At 46.2% G+C, this 19,748-nt stretch overlaps 1 protein-coding gene across 5 annotated transcripts in view; it reads left to right on the forward strand.

Moving 5' to 3' along the window:
* The window catches only part of TRIO (trio Rho guanine nucleotide exchange factor), a 290,433-nt gene that overhangs the window by 164,785 nt on the left and 105,900 nt on the right, over window positions 1–19,748 (forward strand). For all 5 annotated transcript variants that reach the window (XM_084781263.1, XM_084781260.1, XM_084781259.1 and 2 more), the window contains exons 14-21: window positions 1,161–1,356; window positions 2,031–2,197; window positions 3,130–3,249; window positions 4,697–4,888; window positions 5,341–5,490; window positions 7,478–7,592; window positions 10,994–11,109; window positions 14,507–14,629. In XM_084781263.1, the coding sequence (XP_084637389.1) occupies window positions 1,161–1,356; window positions 2,031–2,197; window positions 3,130–3,249; window positions 4,697–4,888; window positions 5,341–5,490; window positions 7,478–7,592; window positions 10,994–11,109; window positions 14,507–14,629 (1,179 nt within the window). The remainder of the gene's footprint in view (window positions 1–1,160; window positions 1,357–2,030; window positions 2,198–3,129; window positions 3,250–4,696; window positions 4,889–5,340; window positions 5,491–7,477; window positions 7,593–10,993; window positions 11,110–14,506; window positions 14,630–19,748) is intronic.

A 19,748-nucleotide genomic window follows, 5' to 3' on the forward strand; every position in this document is an offset into this window, starting at 1 on the left:
TATAATTGCTTTTCTCATTTACTCCATGGCTTATATCCAACTCTCCAACATCATTTAATGTTATTAATTTTATGAAGAAGTACAGTGTAATAGTGCTAATAGGGATTGTGTGCAAATTCCAATAATAAAAGAGTAGATTGGGACGCTCTACACTATAGGAGTTTTGAAAACCCTCTCTTCCACCTAGATTATGTAAGCGTTGTCACATGCTCAGATTTTTATAGCCGCTCAGTTCACGTTCAAATGCATAAATAAGTGAGGGCCCTTGGGGAATGCTAGCCCACTGAAGTAGACAGGATAGATTCTTTCTTAAGAGTTCTTCCTCGCTTGTGGATTTTGTGACTTTAAAAAAAAAATCATGTCATGTAAGCTTTCAAACCTCTACAAAAGCAGAGAGCAGCACAGTGGAGCTTCCCTGCTCCAGTCCCCCATGTCTCAGCAAGACTTTATTTCTTTGCCTCTTTCCTTCTCTGAATGTTGGGTCAGGGTGTTTCAGAGCCACGCTGCCTGTCCGCTGCTCCTCTCCCGAAGACCTCTGCATCATAAGGCCATTTCCTACACTTAACTCAGAGTACCAAACACCTCAGCCATCCAATGGGCACTTCTTGTATCACCTAGGATACAGCATGTGTTCAGGTTGACGCGGATGCCCTTGTTAGGAGGCGTACAGGGCAGTTCCTGCATTTGGTGGCCAGCCTCTTGGTTTAGGCTCAGCTCCCCTCTGTCCTCTCGCCTTCCATGATTTCTTGACTATCATGGGTTTACTTGTCAAAAAGGCCAGGTCCTACATAATACATTCTCTCAGCTGACTCTTAGTTTACTCTTTTTTTTTTCCTCCTCTGGCACTTCCTATAAACACTGAACTCAGTTGGAAAATCTGCTTCAGCCAGGTTCCGTTTTTGTGCAGGAATGTTCTAGAGGTGGCTCTCTATAGCGCCACTCGTGAGCAGCCGTGTTCTGCTGTCCCACACCTGTAGGGCAGCTGAGATGCAGTGTGTTGAGCGGTGACACCCTGACGGCTGCCTGTTTAATTCCTGCTTGACCTTTGCCACGATGGGTCACCAGGCCTTAGTGCTGGCTACCTGCTGCCTCGGACACAGGGAGATGTAGCAGCGTGTGTTTGCAGTCCTGATGCTGCATAGGTGCTTTTCCTCCCTCAGATCATCTCAGACCTGGAGTCATGGAATGACGAGCTGGCCCAGCAAATGAGCGACTTCGACACAGAGGACCTGACGATCGCCGAGCAGCGCCTGCAGCACCACGCAGACAAAGCCCTGACCATGAACAACTTGACTTTCGACGTCATCCACCAAGGACAGGATCTTCTGCAGTATGTCAATGAAGTCCAGGCCTCGGGTAAGAAAGGTCCTCCATCCTGATAGAGTCATGGGCTCCTTGCATCACCACAGGACTTAGGACTTAGGCTCACATGTTGTGGCTTCTGTTAATGAGCTATTACCTGCCAAGATTGGTTTTTTTTTAAATGAAGTGCTTTTCACTTTATGTCACATAATACAGTCACATTTAACTTTATGCTTAGGAAACCTACCCTTAAATTTTTTTTTAGAGTTGTTTCAAGTAATAATAACTTTATTTTTGCAAAGTGATTTGTCGTATTTGTGAGTGAAATGTAAAGACTCAAGAGAGTGTTTTCATGTTATTTCCTAGTCCGGCAGAGGTCGCTGTAATCCCCAGTACGTAAATGTAGTGCTGAGAGTTTACACAGCAACATCCTGCATGTGGCAACACATAGTAAAGTAAATACATCCTAAAGGGCGAGCCACTCGCTCATTTGTGTAAGATGCTACTCCGTCACTAGGTCCCAGAGATAGGAGGTGTAGCTGGTTGGTTCATGTGCGCATCCTCTCACACCCTGGTGTGCTGGATATAAATGCATCATTGCTGGCTAGTGCAGTACAGGTGCCTCACTCCCCTCCCCCAACTCACAAACCACACTGCGTAGAGCATTAGTGAGAAGAGAAGCTGACCAGTGTGACTTCAATGCTAGGATCTCCCAACACTGTTCACAGGTGTGGAGCTGCTTTGCGACCGAGATGTGGACATGGCCACTCGGGTCCAGGACCTCCTGGAATTTCTTCATGAAAAGCAGCAGGAGCTGGATCTGGCAGCAGAACAGCATCGGAAACACTTGGAGCAGTGTGTGCAGCTGCGACACCTGCAGGCGGAAGTGAAGCAGGTGCGTGGCACTGAGGAGTGATGGAGAATTTCCCGTGACCTCCATGTGGTTGTCCTGGTGTGTAAAGGTTGTACATGCCAAGGCAGCGTCGCATGGTAAAAATGGAGCCCATTTGCCCAGGAGCAGCCCCACCCACAATGGGCTGGGCCCTCCCCTATCAGACACCAATTAAGAAAATACCCTACAGGCTTGCCTACACCCCTGTGTCGTATGAACTTGAGCGTCTTGTGGTTTGACCCCTGAGCATTGTAGTGTGACCTATTTTACACCTGTGCTATTGTGTCGTTTAACACTGATACTACACGAAAAGTCAGTGAAGGAAAGGAGGCGCCCTTACTAAGCAAGTGGCCAACCTTACTGCGGATTAGGACTGAGTGTGAACAGAAAGTGGCAGGATTTCCCTGGAGTGTCAGAGGGCTCATTCAGTTATACACAGCTTTGCCTATAATGTGGAGCCTGCACCATCCGGGTCTGTGTCCTCAAACCCTGCTGCCCCCCACTGTCTTCTGAAACAACAGACTTGCTCTACTTTTGAGGCAGCGAGAGCCCTTCATGGATTGCAGGCTGTGTTGGTAGGCCGTAAGGAAGTCAGGGCTGACTCCCTAGGGGAGCCTCTAGGGCAGTGGTTCTCAATTTTTCCAATGCTGTGACCCTTTCATACAGATCCTCATGTTGTGGTGACCCCAACCATAAAATGATTTCCACTGCTATTTTATAACTGTAGTTTTGCTACGGTTATGAATTGCATTGCACATATCTGTGATTTCCAACGGTCTCAGGTGACCACCGTGAAAGGGTCACGTGACCCCAAAGGGCTGTCAACCCACAGGTTGAGAACTACTGCTCTAGACCACTCTCCAGACCCATTTCAGGTGTTTTTCAGGGTGCCCTTGAAGGTCCACTGCATAGCCTTGCCCTTTGTCCTGTTTCAGGTGCTGGGCTGGATCCGAAATGGAGAGTCCATGTTAAATGCTGGGCTCATTACTGCCAGCTCGCTGCAGGAGGCTGAGCAGCTGCAGAGGGAACACGAACAGTTCCAGCACGCCATCGAGGTAAGGCAGTGTCCGTGGGTGGACCCTGTGACGTGGAGACCGGCCTGGGAACCCTTGATAATTACTTTCACCCACTGGAGCCAGCCATGGCCTGTGTGGGAGAGAAAAGACAGCGCTCAGCGGTTCACCATTGCTTGTGGGAAAGGGAAATGGCCCACAGCTGCAGCGGACTGAGGACAGCTTGGCAGCAAGTGTCCCAGCGGCCAGGACCCCCTTCTGTTGCATGAATGGCTCTAGCAAGACATATGGCGACTGATTAGAAAGTGTCTTAAGTCAGGGACCTTCCAATGGAACCTGAGCTGAGGCGTTTTACAGACACAAAGCCGAGTGATGCGGTGAGAAGCGTCTCTTATGACTAGGCACAAATAATGCTGATGACTGAACCCTTCGTGCTACTTACTTAGCGGCAACAGGATTTACTTCGATTAGGTGGAGGGTCAGTACTACACCAGGCAGTGGCAAAAGCCAGTCCAGGCAGCTCGCCCTCACTGTTAGCGGTCCACTGGTTGCTTTAGACTCAGTTCCTTTTGGGGTGGGTGTGGGTAATGGTTGTGATGGATGATCTCAGAAGTACAGGTGGGGGTGTTTCAAAAGGGATGTTTGATAATAGAAACCTTTGTGTTAGCTAGAGAAAAAGCCACAGAAGTCAGCGCTAATTTACTCCTGAGATCAGTGTGGTCAGCTGCTCTGGCCAGAGGCAGCATCTTCGTGAGGCTCCAGCTCCAGGCAACTTTGCAAACCTGAACAGCTGCCAGGCCAAGGGGGTTACTGGTAATCAAGTTCAGGTGTCAGTCATTTGGGACTATACACTATGCTCAGTGTTTCAATCCACCATTTCCACTCTATCGGTTGCAGTGCAGGGTCTCCTTCTGTCTGAGGCTCCTGGCTGCCCCAGCAGTGCTTGTGTTCTAGATCTTTCCTGTATAGCCCTGGCATCAAGGCTTGCCATGTGACTTTCTTTGTGTGTGGCATGGAACATTCTCAGTCTTCTCTCTATTTAGTTTTATTATTATTTTTGAAATCACTAGTTTTTCAAAACCCTTTTCACTGGAGTCCAGTGCTTCAGTTGGAAATGAAAGCATTTGTCTGGCCTCCTTTTTCCACTTGTTGTTTTGCCCGCGGTGGTTGTTACAAGAAAGCCAGTAGGGATAATAAACTTGGCACACTTGAGCAGAGCCTTAGAATATCAATCGCTAAGAGTCAGTCCTGTTGCTTCTCAAATGGAGAACCTCGCAGCTGAGGGCCATTCTGGGAAGTCTTAATGCTTTTCATCCTTCATTAGATAAATTAAAGTTCAGCCTGGCTGGGGTGCGGCCCAGAACTCCTTTACTGGACTGCCCGTCCCATTTACAAAGCACCCTAGCGCGTGGTAGCTAGGTTGATTCTATTAGTCGAGGGGAACGTCCCAATCCCTGCTGAATGAGCCCTCTGTCTCCCCTGTGTCTAGAAAACACACCAGAGCGCACTGCAGGTGCAGCAGAAGGCTGAGGCCATGTTGCAGGCCAACCACTACGACATGGACATGATCCGTGACTGTGCCGAGAAGGTCGCCTCACACTGGCAGCAGCTCATGCTCAAGATGGAAGACCGCCTCAAGCTCGTCAACGCCTCGGTCGCCTTCTACAAGACTTCGGAGCAGGTTAGTAGAGAGGGCGGGCCTAGGCTGCTGGTGACTGAGTACCCTGGGCTTACCTTTAGGGATGTTCTACCTCCGTCCACATCCACTGCTGGCATCCGTAGTGAATCACTCAGGTCCAAGTTAAGCAGGGAAGGCACACTCTGAAGGGATCCGTGCTACCTCAGCTATTACAAAGTAGCATTTGCCCAGTAGCTGAGAAGACACAACTCTTCTCTTATTTCCTCTGATATGGAAAACACCAGGGCAATGGGAAATCCAGCTCTGTCTTGGTTCATATCCACAAGTTCCTCCCTGCTAGCCTTGAGCCAGGCGATGTCCATGGCGGCCTGTAGCCTTCTTGGTCTGTCTGTCCTGCTCTGCCTTCCTCAGAGCCCAGATGACAGTGCTGTTAGCTGTGCTGGTTGGACAACAGGTGTGAGGGGATGGCTGAGCCTGGAACTTTATTCCCTCAGGTCTGCAGTGTCCTGGAGAGCTTGGAGCAGGAGTACAAGAGAGAAGAGGACTGGTGTGGTGGAGCCGACAAGCTGGGCCCCAATTCTGAAACTGACCACGTCACCCCTATGATTAGCAAGCACCTCGAACAAAAGGAGGCCTTTCTGAAGGTAGGAGGCTAGCTCTGTTGGATATTGCTTGTCTCGCTGATTGGCTGATGAGGGCCACGGGCTCTCCCGACTGTCACTCAGAAGTGATTCTTGGAGGTTGCCGCTACATTCATGCATGAATAGGCTGTACTTTCAGAGAGGGGGCCCCACACATATGGCCCTGACTCTTGCCTTGATAGACAGTGACTGCGGTGATGACATCAATGACACAGGCTGCTCCTCCTCCAGAGACTCACAGTGTCTTAACAGTTTCATGGGGGGCATGAACTAGAAGTCTCCATAAGCACTGCCAGGAAGTTGCAATGCCGTGTAACAATAGTAGAGTCATGAGGTTTCTGGAAACTCCATGAATTCTGCAGACAGAAACTGATTGGCTAGCTGATTGATGAAGCTCAGTCCCTATAGGTTAACTACTCCTTCGCTGGACATCCAGCATCCTTAGGCCTATAGCCTGTGTCTCAGAAGATGCAGAAGCACCACGTGGGGCAGGGTGACAGCAGCACCTGTGGCTGAGGGATGGGAGCCAGTACCTGCTTAGGAAGCAACCTGTGAGCAAGTTAGTCCCCTGCAGACAGGCTCAGTGTTTTATCTCTGAGAGGGTTAAATACAGACACTCAGAGGAGTGCTTTGCCATGTGTTTTTTTTTTTTAAATGTACATGCTATTGGCTCACACAGAAGTCACAACTGTGCCTTGAAACACTTGAATTTCTTAAAGCAGTCAAGTGTTCAGAGACGCTGCACTCTGAACCAGGCTCTGTGTGTCTGTCAGGACCAGCAACTGGAGCCATGAGAAGCACGGGCTTTTTACTTGTCTTTGTCACTTTACACAGTTTAGCTTTTCTCACTCTTCAGCATTCTCACCCCACCCCCCACCTGAGACACCGTTTCCTGTGGCTGTTAGTGAACTGTTTCGTGTCGAAAGCTCGTCTCCTGACAGAAGTATTGTTTAGTCTGGAAAACTGAACTGTGACTCTTTTCCTTAGGGACCTAACAGAGAGCATAGGAATTTTGTGGTTAAGCACATTGGGATGGGAGGCAACCATTGTAGCTTGCAGGCATTAGCTGTAGTCTTACAAGACTTTGGGGACTACTCCCAGCAGGGCTTTGACACAGTTTATGAGTGACAACCACCATTAGGTGCTCTGGTTTGGAGATTTGGTCTCTTGCTCCAGAATCCATGTAGTAGGAATTGAATACCTCACAGTTAACGTGACTATAAAAGTCATTTAGCTAAAATGACAAAACCATTTGAATAAGTTTAGAGGAAGGGACTGTGCATCCGGGTTTCCTGCCTGTCAGTGCTCATACTGCGGATCTACTGCACATTGATGACGTCACATGACATCACTTATGGGTTACGTACTACACCAGCAGTTGCCAGTTACCTGTTACCACAATAACGCAAAATATAATAAACCTCCCCTGAACCTGAGGATTTCACACTAAGAACTGAGGGATGAGTCTGGTTCCTTTATGTATTGTTTATGACAGTCTTGCCTACAAGGTACGAGTAGAGACAGCAACGTGCCATCCTCTAGCCCTTTCCAGAAATCCAGGCCCAGTATATGGGCCCTGTGCTTCCAATTTCCCATTAGACTGCATCAGTGTGTACTGGGGATATAATCTCCTCAGGGCTTGATGGGAAAGGCCTCTACTTCTCTTCAGTATAGGTCTGTGGCTGCCCTCAGTGTGGTGCCACACAGCCTGTCTACTGAGTGTTATGGAACATAATCTCACCTTGCAAGATCAAGGAGTCCAAAAGACATTTGCTTGTTTGCTTCCTTCCTTCCTTCTTTCCTTCCTTCCTTCCTCTTAAATTTTAATTTTAAATAGAATTTAATCTCTGCACCTTGTAAACACAAGTTGGCCAGATGGCTGTTAGGTAAAGGCTTCTCATGTAGCCATGGCATTGCCATCTCCATATACTCAAAATATACATCTGCTTAAGTCTCATTACTGATAACGTTGTCTCTCGTTGTTTCTTAGGCGTGCACACTGGCCAGAAGGAATGCAGATGTCTTCCTAAAATACCTCCACAGAAACAGCGTAAGCATGCCGGGAATGGTGACACACATCAAAGCTCCAGAACAGCAAGTAAAAAGTGAGTTAGCAAGCCTCTGTGCCTCCCTGAGCCTCTGAGTTTCCCTGCATCTTCATGCTAAGTATCCAGCTCATGCTAATGACATCATCACTAGCTGTCAGTTCAACAACGAAATAGGAAGAAATATGTAGGCTGCTAATATACTGAGTAAGCTAAGTATGAACATGGCATTCAGGAGGGTAGTCATTGCCATTGCCTGTTAATGTGTGAGTGAGCATATGGTTAGAAACAAAAGCTACAGTCATCTATATGCCAAGTAGCTTTAAAAGCTAAGTTAAGAAATCATGTATTGGTATTGTGGCTATAAAGTACTTTCAGTGTTGTATTCCTAAGACAAGGTTAGTTAATAAAAGCAAATTGCAAAGTGTTGTACACTTTAATACCGCTTGAGTATAAGACTATTTTTTTTATTATTAATTTACTTGTAAGTGCATAGAAAGAGGTAGGTCTGGGGAAGTTTATACCAAAGTGGACATAAAGGATTGGTGTATAAAAAGTTTTATAGATGGAAGGGGGTGTACAGAGTAAGTAGCCGCCTAAACCAGTTCACACAGCTGAGACGGAGCTTTATAGGCAGACTTGCAGCCTAGACTTTTGTGCCTTGTAATAAAGGAGGCTGTGGGCTGCTGGAAATACTTTGTTTCTCTTGCAGTCTACTTGGTGGCAAAGGGTTTGCACACCTCCTAAAGGGAGGACAGGATGACATGGCCATGTGTGTCTTACATACCAGGATAACCCAACGGGATGCTGGGAGTCAGACCTCATGGTCTCATCATCTCTCTGGAACTGGAGCCACCCCGAATCCCTGAGGACAGTTAGCAGGCTGCTTAGCTGTTTCTTGGAAAAGCCATCACTACTCAGTCAGAACATGAAGCGAGAACAGAGAGATCTCCTCACGCATGAACTGCCATACGCATGTAGTGCTGGTGTGAAAGTTGGAGCTTAATGCTTTGGCCGACTTAAAATTTCAAAAATTGTTTTTAAAAATTGAAGTAAATCTACTTCCTGTGCTTTTAATAACTAGACATAAAGCCCCTGGGGCCTTGTCCCTTTGCTCTTGGCTGCGGATATATCTGGAGGGGCAGTCATTGTCTTCACTAATGTTTCCACTGATGAGCTCACAGGCCCCAGTGGATAGCTCCAAACCCAAGGTCACATGATGGCCCTGGTTGAACTCACAAGTCACCAAATAAATCAGAATCTTAGCTGACTTGGCTGAACTGGTTGAGGTTTTCAGTGGTGTAGGGCAGGGCACTGTGACTGCTCAGCTGCTCTCTTACAAAGTGCGCAGGGTAGTAGGAAGTCAGTGTGTGTGGGAAGGACTCACTGCTTTAAGATTTTTTAATATATCAGTTATATTACAGGTATCATTGGTCTGGCATGGGATTTCTGTCCTGATACTTCTTTTCTAAAGTTTTTTCTTTTATTAACTTAGAGTAAAGTAATCTTACTAAAACAAATTTAAAAATCTTAGGGTTTCCATTACTGCAAAGAGAAACCATGACCATGGCAACTCTACAAAGGGAAGTATTTAATTGGGGTTGGCAGCCAGGCACAGTGGTGTGTGCCTTTAATCCAGTACTCAGGGAGGCAGAGGCAGGTGGACTGCTGTGAGTTTGAGGCCAGTGCAGTATACAAAGTGAGTCCAGGACAGCCAAGGCTATACAGAGAAACCTTGTCTGGAAAAACCAAAATGAATGAATGAATGAATGAAAGAAAGAAAGAAAGAAAGAAAGAAAGAAAATGGGGCTGGCTTGCAGGTTCTGATGTTTAGTCCATTGTTATCATGGCAGGAAGTGTATGGCAGGAAGCATGGCAACACGCAGGCCGACATTGTGCTGGGAAAAGAGCTGAGAGTTTTACATCTAAATGAGCAAGCAGCAGAAACTGTGAGCCACTGGCCCTCACGTGGGCTTCTGAAACCTCAAAGCCCACCCATGGGCACGCTTCCTCCAATAAGGCCACATGTCCTAATTTTTTTCAAATAATGCCATTCCCTATGAGCGTACAGGGTCGATCTCGTTCAAGTCACTAAATGTACATAAATTGCTTAATCCCCTTGCTACCTACAGCCACTCTTAGGATATTTTGTGTGCCCTGTCTATGTGTTTTTTGTTTTTAACAAAATTAATACATACACACATAAGTAGAACTATATTCCCCTACGAAAGACACGTTTCACTTTCAGATGACACATTGTAGTCATTTTTGTAAACCGTTGCTTAGAGACTGGATCTCTTCCTTTTGGGTGCATTTTAGCAACTGACTTCAGGTGTCCTTCTATTTGCACTTCTGCAAAGTTCATATCTACACTCTGGGTTATTCATTGTAGTACCAATAGTTTTATTTCTATGGCTCCATTTATTCAAAACATAAACTCTAGGTCAATCAATGGTGTGCACAATGGTGTCATTACTAAGGCCAAAATGCCTTGTGCCAGGGCTGCACTGCATAGTACAGGATGCTATGCACTATGTACCCATACCCTGCCCCTCTCTCCACACCGGAGTAGTGTCAGTCTTTGCCAGTAGAGCAGCGAATGATGCTCTTGTTGCTTGTGGAGGGTTAAGCATGTGCCCTTATGTTTATTTACTGCCCAATCTTTAGTGTTCAGGGTTATGTTACTTGAGGACAAAAGGTGTAACTCAGTGGTAGATGGTATGTTATACATGCATGAGGCTTTATTTTCCATCCTTAGCACCAAATAAACAAAAGTCAAAAACAGAATGTGATACAGATCAGTTCACAGTGTGCTTGCCCAGCAATCAGGAAGTGTTAGGTTCAGTCCCTAGCACCGCATGAGCGAGGCATGATGGTCTACAACCTCCAGCACTCAGGAGGTGGTGGCAGCAGGTCAGAAATTATAGGTTGTCCCAGCTTTTTATAGGGATCTCTGTGTAGCCTTGGCTGTCCTGGACTCGCTTTGTAGACCAGGCTGGCCTTGAACTCACAGCGATCCGCCTGCCTTTGTCTCCGGAGTGCTGGGATTAAAGGCATGCGCCACCACACCCAGCCAGTTGTAGTGTTTATATAAGACATTTTTGCCTTCATCGTTCAGTGGACCTCTGCTTCTCTCATTCCTTCCTTCCCCTCCTAAGGCACTATATATTTAAAGTCTTTCTGAGCAGACAAATATAAAGACTTATTTTTATTTACTGCTCTATCGTGTTATTTTTATCTTCAGTGTCTCGTACATACTCCATGTTGGCTTTAGACTTAAGGGCAAGAGAATAAGGAATCTGCTTCCAGTACTGACTGAGACCTGAGACAGGATTGCCAACCTTGGTTAGCACATCTGTCTCGCTGTGACACAGGCAGAAACGTCTAGATGGAAACAAGTGGGATTTTGCAGGTGTTTTAATGCAGAGCAAGTACCACCATCTTTCCTCTTTTCATTTCAGACATCTTGAATGAACTCTTCCAGCGGGAAAACAGGGTATTGCATTATTGGACCATGAGAAAAAGGCGGCTGGACCAGTGCCAGCAGTACGTGGTCTTTGAACGGAGTGCCAAACAGGTCAGTGCATCCATGCTCCCCGAAGCCCTCCACCGTGCTCACACCTCCTTTGCTTGACCAGCAGAATTTTCTTACAAAAGCCATCTTTAACACTACATCGTGATGGTAGAAACAGTTGTGCCTCTTAATGAAGTTTGTTATAAAAATAAACCCCAACGCCCTGTATGTTTCACACTATACAAGTGTGCCAGTTGGTTTTCCTGAGCTGTCTTTACCTCACACTTGAAGCTGCCAAGTGCAAGTCATTCACATGGTTGTCTTTTTAAAAGCCGTGTCAAGTCCTGCTTAAGTGCTTATGAGAATACAGCAGGTGTTTTCCTTTTTATATTGTTATCTGTTGAAGGAAAAGTTTTAACTTTCTGATAGAGTGAGCTAAAACTAGGTAACAGTTCTTGAGTTTGGCTAAGGCAGAGACATGGAGGGGCCCATTTTCCCCCTCTGAAGGCACCGTGGGGTGAAGACCTAAAAAGACTGTTGGTCCTAAAAGACCATTTTAAAGTAAAAGCTATTTACTTACATCTTAAGCGTTAAAATTCATTTCAGTTCTCTTTGGCTTCAATAGTACAAGAATGCATCTATTTTTTTCCTTCTGAGATGACAGGGAAGGTCAGCAGAGAAACACAGGATTCATTACGATCTTTCAAAACCTGAGTGTGATTAGGGTTGGGGCGGACGTTCTCTGTGGAAATAAAACAGACACCCACCCAGGGCTGCTCTCTGTGGTCCTCGGTGCGGACTTCTGTCCTGACAGGGACTCCAGTGTGGGCTGTCCCTGAACCCTGAACGTACAACTCCACCACACTCCCGACACAAAGGAGTCACTCAGCCAGGTCTCGTTAGGCAAAGAGAAATTAGACCTCGAAACAGGCTTCTCATATGGGGTCCGGATTTTGTTCCAAGTCTCCCGAAGGCAGCCACATGCACAACTGCTCAGCTACATACAGACTGGGGTTCCTAGACCCCAGGTCTGCTGCTCTGCTGACTTTTCTCTCATCTGTGATCAGATCCCCGCAGTGATGTGGCAGGCTGTGGTGTCTCCTAACATTCCATTTTACCATCCTAGCATACCTCTCAAGGTGTTCCACCAGGCCTCACTGTTCTGGAAGTGGCTTTGGTTTCTAACTATGCAGTGTTGTACATCCTTTCATGACTTAACTCTCGGTTTAAAGACACGGTGTGGTTCAGCTTCAGAGAGGCTCTGCTGATGGGGGCCTGTCAGGCCTGCTGCCCTCGGTTCCACACGTAATCGCAGCACTCTAGCGGACATTAGAGCTCTCAGCAGTTTTCAGTATTGTACACTAAGATTCCTGAGTGGATGCCACAGTTTCTGAGTGGCAGTGTAGAAACGTGTGTCGTGGCCTCTGTGGCACTGTCTCTGGACTTGTCTTTCCCCTGGCCCTTCCTGGCTCCACCTCACGGGTCCTCCTTCTCTTATCTCCCACACTGAATGCCGCCTCTCAGGACTGAGGTTACACTGTCCCTGGCTTCTTCCTGTCCTGTTATCTCTCCCTGGGTATCTCCCAGCCCTGACCTCTATTTTCAGCTCCCACATGTATAAAATCCCTGGTGCCTCCTCAGCGTCTCGCCACTCGGCCTCACCAGAAGCAGATCTGCTCTCCTGATTCCCCGTGCCGTGCCCCACTCTCCCCGTACTCAGTTAAGGGTGACGAGGTGTGTCTTCCATTCCTGCCTGTCCCTCGTCCTTGTTTTTTCAAGTCTGTGGGTGCTGGCCTTCTGTGTACCCCACTCTTCCCTCTCTGCGTCCCAGCAGAACCTCTACCATTTCTACTCCGTCTCCTCTCCACTCCTTTTCTATACAGTAGCCACATTTGTTTCTACTTGTGACTTCCGTGAGCTCACCTGCTCTCCACAGCCTCTGCTGTGGCCTCTTCTGCCTTCTTTCTCTGTGGCAGGCGGAGCGCTCCCACCCCCACCCCCACCCCTCACTTGATCACACAGGTGCTATTGCAGTGTTGCTTAGCCCCCAGGTTTCCCCTGAGCCTCTGCCTCTCGTGGCCTCCTTCTGACAGGGCCTTCCTACTCTCCTCATCGCTGCCGCCCGTGGCTTGCTTTTTATGTGTCTTCTGCTACAGACCACAAGGTAGGAGGCAGGCATCTGGTCCCCTGGTTCCTCATGGGATCTGTCTACAGCCTGGGCTTCAGGCTGCTCTTATCTCGGAGGATATCTGTCGCCACAGTGTGTACTTGAGAGTGCTTTACAGTGGACTCTGACTAAACTGGTAGCTGTGACCTTCCTTTGTGTCAGTGTAAACATTGCTTTAGAGAGGCGATGACTGTCTTTAAGCATGAGGAAAGAAAATGTCCAGCTGGTAGCCGAAGTGCCCTGTGACTTGATTTCCTTTTCCTTTTTTGCTACAAAATTCCACAAATGGGACAGGGGGAGGGGGTGTGGTGACTTAGGAAATAAAGTTCTTGGAACTAAATTTGACTAACACTTACTTTATTAAAAAAAAATCCAGCTATGGTGGTGTACTCTTAAAATCACAGCAGCACGGGAGGCAGAGACAGGCAGATCTCTATGGCTTTGTTTTCAGCCCACCTAGCCTACTTGCTTTGGTCTAAGCCAGTGAATATAGCTCCTGAGTGACGATGACCTGAATTAACCTCTGATCTTTACACAGGTTCATCCATCCACACAGGGATGTACACACACACATGCACATGCAGTATGCATCTGAAAGATATAGCAAAGTGGGCATTCCAATATCAACATGTTAGAACGGATGCCCTGAGGATTCTAGGACACAGAGGCAAACTCCCACTTTTTAACATGCTGGTTTTCCTTAGCCCGGCCTATTTAGACATGTGCGTTTAAATAAGTCTGGTTTCGTTTAAGCATTGGCACCCGAACCCGGCTGACCCCTTTCTTCAGACGTTGCCATGAGACGAGGAAGGTGAAGTCCAGCTTCTGGCTTCTGCACGGTATAGCGTATTCACAAAGAGGAATGAGTCCTCTGAGGACACCCTCAAAACACAAGTGGAACAGTATCACTCTGGGGGTTCTACGTGCACAGAGTCTTGGAAAGGCACAGCTGCTTCTGTGTTGTCCTGAAACGTCTTTATAGTAGTAAGGCTTGGGTTCCATGTTTGTGTCCAAAGCTTTGGCATCTCGGTTTCAGACCATCTTTCACCCACCTCTGTGTTCCTGGAAAGAGACCTTAACCTCGGACCATTGGTCATTGCTGCATCTGTGCCAGGGTTCTTTTCCCCTGCCCTGCTCCTTAACCTTGGCGCCATGATGGTCCTTTCGGAAATGTGTCTGTACGAGGCGCTGCTTGTTGATGCGTGCCAACCGCGGCTCACACAGTGAGGTGTGTGGAAAGGTCTGCTTTCCTTAAATGTTTACCTTGTGCTCACCTGTGCGTTTCTGTCCTAGGCCTTGGAGTGGATCCATGACAATGGGGAGTTCTACCTTTCCACACACACCTCCACAGGGTCCAGCATCCAGCACACGCAGGAGCTGCTGAAGGAACACGAGGACTTCCAGATAACTGCCAAGGTGAGCCTGGGTGGGCCCTGCAGGTCCGCTGGGCTCCTCCAGAACACACACATGCTGGGGAAGGGAGGTGCCCTTCAGCTGAGGTGATGGGATGCTCTTTCCAGGCTGGAGCCTTCAGCTGTCCCCTGTCGTTTACCTGCCCGTGCTTGTCTGGTTGCCCTGACAACCTCCAACTCTCCTGCCTTGTGCCTTTATCCTGTATGTTATTGCTATCTTTCTCTTAATTTGCTTTCTGAATTATTTTATCAAGTCTTGCTGTCTTTCTGGACACTAGGGGGTGCTTTCTTATTCTGTGTCTTGTCTTTATCATCAGTTCCTGAAAGTGTCTCTGTGATATTGCTCACCACGGTCCAGTCCCAACATGGTCCGTGTTTACGGCTGGCGAAGCTGATGTGTTTGTGACACTAGAGGCATGGCCGCTTGTCTCTTGAAAAGAGAGTGGATACTTCCTTCAGAAGGATTATGTCTTTGTGTCTATGCATGCACTATGAGCAAATAGAAATCTGTAAGAATACACATATTCACACAGAAGGCCTGAGAGCATGCCTCCCAGGATCCGGTTCTGGCCTTTACCTCAGGATGGTTTTCAATTGCTCCGAATGACTTCCCTTCTCTGTGACTATGTTGTTTTGTTTTTCAGAGTTTGTTTTTAAGTTACATCTAACTGAAAATTTTAATTACATTAAGTTTGTGTTGGCCTATACATGCTATAGCAAACATGTGGAGCTCCAGGACTACTTAGGGGAATTGGCTTTCCCACCGTGTGAATCCTGGGCATCAAACTCACATTCTCAGGCTTAGCAGCAAGCTCCTTCACTCACCAAGCCCTTTTGCTGGATATCCAGGAGTTAGTTGCTTTTGTTTTTGATGTGTGTATGTGTATGTGCTGTGCTCTGAAATATTTTCACACGGCAGACTTGATGCTGACAATTATTTCAGATTTACAAGTGAAAAATAAATGACCAACCTGAATAACGTATTTTTGTTAAAAACAAAAACCAAAACCAACCCCCACCCCAAAATTTGCAAATGTTCTAGAAAGGAACAAGAATAATTATCTTGAGATGAGGGTGGGAGGGCTGGGCGTGATGGCGTACCTTTACTCTCGGAACCCTGGAGGCTGAGGCAGATGAATCTCTGTGAATTTGAGACTAACCTAGTCTACATAATGAGTTCTAGGCCAGCCAGGGCTACATAGAGAGACCTGTTTCCAAAATTACAACAACAACAACAACCACAAACGTCTAGAATAATAATAGTCTTGTGTAGCCCTTAACCAGCTTTGGAAACATAAAGAGGAATTTTTGAACCAATTGGAGTCACAGTAGCCACTTTGTATTATGCTTGTTTGTGTTTTTGCTTCTGTAATGTTTCTGGCTCCTCCCCCTCCCGCCCAATCCCCACCCCCACCCCCACCCTCACCCCCACACCTGTCCTTCCTAGCCTCTCCTCCCTGTTTCCCAGCAGCTTCTATGTTGGGCCTGGTCCTGTTACAGTCATGCACAGGGGCTACAGAGAGCTGGTTCCCTAGTGCACTGGGTGGGACGATAAACACTGGGGAGGGTAGAGCTCGGGCAAGATGGAAGATGTCCCCTCCTAGAGATAGCAAGAACACCCAGTGAGCTGACTGGTCCTCCATCTAAGGTGAGGATCTGTGGTTCTCCCTTCCTCTGGATACAGTTGGAATCCTTATTTTGTTAGTACAGATACAAAGCATCCTTCCTCTGAGTGTTACAGTTCTGGACTTGTTTATCTGATGGTCCTTTGATTGGAAGGGTGTTAAGGAAGTGTCTAATGTTACACCCAGTGGTAGATCAAAGCCCAGTTCTTCTCCCTACTACTGTGCAGTTCAGTGACAGGCCCACCTTGTTCGCCAGGGGAGTATTATGGGATGTTTCCCCATTATTCTTAAATGTCCCTTTCTATTTAGTTGGGATGTAGCTGTTGAAAATATGACAATAATACGCATAACTTTATTCTTATGTTTTATAAAATCTGAAATTGTAGGTACCATCTGACCATGCTATTTCCCAAGTCTATAAGACTGTTGCTTTTGTTAAACATATTGAGTTAGTTATGTTAGGAGAAAGCTGGAGGTTTGGAAAGAGTTTTTTACTGTGCACTGTCAGTGGTACAGATCACGTCGACCTTTGCTGGAGATGCCACTTGGTTTTTCAGGATGAAATGGGGTTTTCCTTTGTTTTCACCCATTACCCCATCTTAGTGTCTCCTAAGAAATCATGTTTCTTGCATCCCATAGCAAATTCTCAGCTCTGACAGGACAGTCTCCCAATCTGTTACAATAATTCGAATTAGAACACTTTCTGTGTTAAAGCAGTAAAGCCAAGAAAACTTCCTGCACTGCTGTCTTAGTAAGACTTCTTGGCATGGTCCCTGTGTCATCCTCAGTGCAGTCAGTCATTTTTCCAAGTGCCATGCAGACACCGTCTGTGTCCAACTCCTGGGCTTCATTTGGGGTGGATTCTGTGTCCATGCCAATGACTGACCTCTGCAGAGCTGAGGTCTGAGGAGGTGTTCAGAACAATCTGCTACACAGTTTTAGCACACGGTGAGGTTTGCAATCTACTGCATCACTAAACCACTTCCAGCCTTGCCGTCATCTCCCCATGCCTCCCTGCATCCTCATGAGCAGGGTCTCACCAAGTGATGTGTTCTGTGAGAGAGCATCTGAGCACAGGCTGTGTGTCTTTCCTGGGCCTCATCACTTGAAAAAACGGTGAGGAGAGCCACTATGAGGATTCAGCTCACTCTTGTTTTCTCCTGCTCCTCAATGCCCACACAGTAGGCTGTTTAATCATAGCGCCTATGTGCTCCTTAAGCAGAAACCTACTTTTATAATAGTAGCTAGAGTTAGCAAACAAAATTAAATATTTCATATATCACCATAATATTTCACAGCAAAACCAGTGTTTGTTTTTTCTTTACTGGTGCTGGGTACCTTCTTGGGAAGAAGTTTTTTGAGTTTATATCTCATATTTCTCTTGACGTCAGAAGAATGACAGAAATTTAAATGTTAGCAGTATTTAGAAATCTGATTATTTCTATAACTTTCATGTTTTCAGTGCTAGAAATAACGAGACTTCTAAAATCTCTCCTTGTGTGTGATGGTTTGTCTAAATGACATAAAATCTAACTTAGTATGAAAAGATTGATAAATTCATGCACATACAAAATAAACATATCTAAACAATACTTTACCATAAGCAAAGCCTAAGACAGAGAACAAATGGCAGGTTTCCATTTTATATCCATTTTACTGTTAGAACTTTGAATCTCCTGGATGTATTCTTAAAATGCCAATTATAATTAAATATCTGGGGACTTTTTTTTTTTTTGGAGACAGGGTTTCTCTGTGTAGCCCTGGCTGTCCTGGACTGACTTTGTAGACCAGGCTGGCCTTGAACTCATAGAGATCCACCTGCCTCTGCCTCCTGAGTGCTGGGATTAAAGGCGTCTGCCACCACGCCCAGCTTAATTAAATATCTGGACAAAAGAACTGTTGAGGGATGGGTAGATTGCACGAGTAGATTGCATCTTGTTTTTAATCACACCATTTGTTTGCTCTCTGCTTCTACTGGACTCTCTTGATGTCTAGGTGAACCCAGGTTCATGGCTTGTACGTACTGGTTAGAGAAACAGACCAGTGGCCGGTCAATGCGTAAAATACATCTAATGTACATGTTAAGTAAGATGAGAAAAAAGTAAACCTGGGGGAAAGGAAAGGTTATGACCCCTGGGGATAGTGGGAAAGGAAAGCTACTGTGAGACGCCTCTGACTCTAATGGAATTGTCTACTTAAATGAAGTCTGACTGCCTGGCCAGCAGTCTTTACATTAGGTAAATCTTGGCCATTTTAACTACTTTAATGTAATTAATATCAGCCTATTTTGTTAATGCTGGAAGTTGGTGTATTTGTGATGTGTTTTCCACATACAGACAAATATTCCTATAGCTTCTTGGTGGTTTTGTATTAATGTAGGCAATCTATGTTGTCTTCTATTTTACTTTTATCTTTACTTATTTATTCCCAGATCTTAGACCCTTACAGGTTTATCTACACATAGTTTGCATTGTTTTCTCATGTGGCTGTTACCACAGTAGAAGGGATATCAGTACACAAACCCCCCCCCCCCCGTTTCTGGAGGGGACAGTCTCACAAGAGAGACGAACCAAAGTCATACAAAAGATAATAATTTACACCATATTAGAAGATGGTAAGTGTACCGTGGAGAGTGGCTAAAACAGGAAGCACACTGCTTTTAAGATGACAGTGGAGCCATTAGGACAGTGATCTTTATTGGAGAAGAGATGTGAAGGTTCCTGAAGGTGTCTTGGGAAGAAGGCTTCTAGGCAGATGCACCTGAGCACAGAGCTGGAGGAGGAGGTGAGCTTAGGTGATGTGGGAACTAAGTGTACACACATACACACACACACACACACACACACACACACACACATACACACACACACACAAAATCCTGCTGTGAAGCCTCAGTAGTCTTTGAGGCTGAGGGGTTGCCCAAAGAATCCGGGCTTAAAACTTTGATTTTACAAACTAACATAGGATAGGGTTGAAATATGACATTGTTTTCAATTGGTTTTTTTGAATACTTGTTATAAAGAATTTCCAAATGAAGTTTTACTGAGATGGGGGACTAGAGAGATGGCTCAGTGGTTAGGAGCATTGGCTTCTCTTCCCAGAGACCCAGGTTCAATTCCCAGCACCCACATGATGGTCCGTAGATGTCTATAACTCCAGTTCCAAGGAATCTTGACACCCAGCCATTCAGGTAGTGCACATGCAGACAAAATACTCAAACACACATAAAACAAAATAAACCTTTTTTTTTTTTTTAATTTTTAGGACTCAACTGAGTTAAAAACAGGACCATTGAATTAATAACCTGTCTCTTTGAAAATGTTAGATCTCAAAGAAAATCTAGTAGTAACAATCAGGGAAATGACGTGGACGATGTGTTGAGAAACCAGGGCTATGTGAGGTTGATACTGCATACGTGTAACTTCCCTTAATGTTAGGGAAAGTAGGCAGTTTTGGTTGACTCCATACTGTTCGGTGTATACATAAAATGCAATAGCC

This window comes from Acomys minous (assembly GCF_964271855.1).
Source record: "Acomys minous genome assembly, chromosome: 5".
Taxonomy (NCBI): Eukaryota; Metazoa; Chordata; class Mammalia; order Rodentia; family Muridae; genus Acomys; species Acomys minous.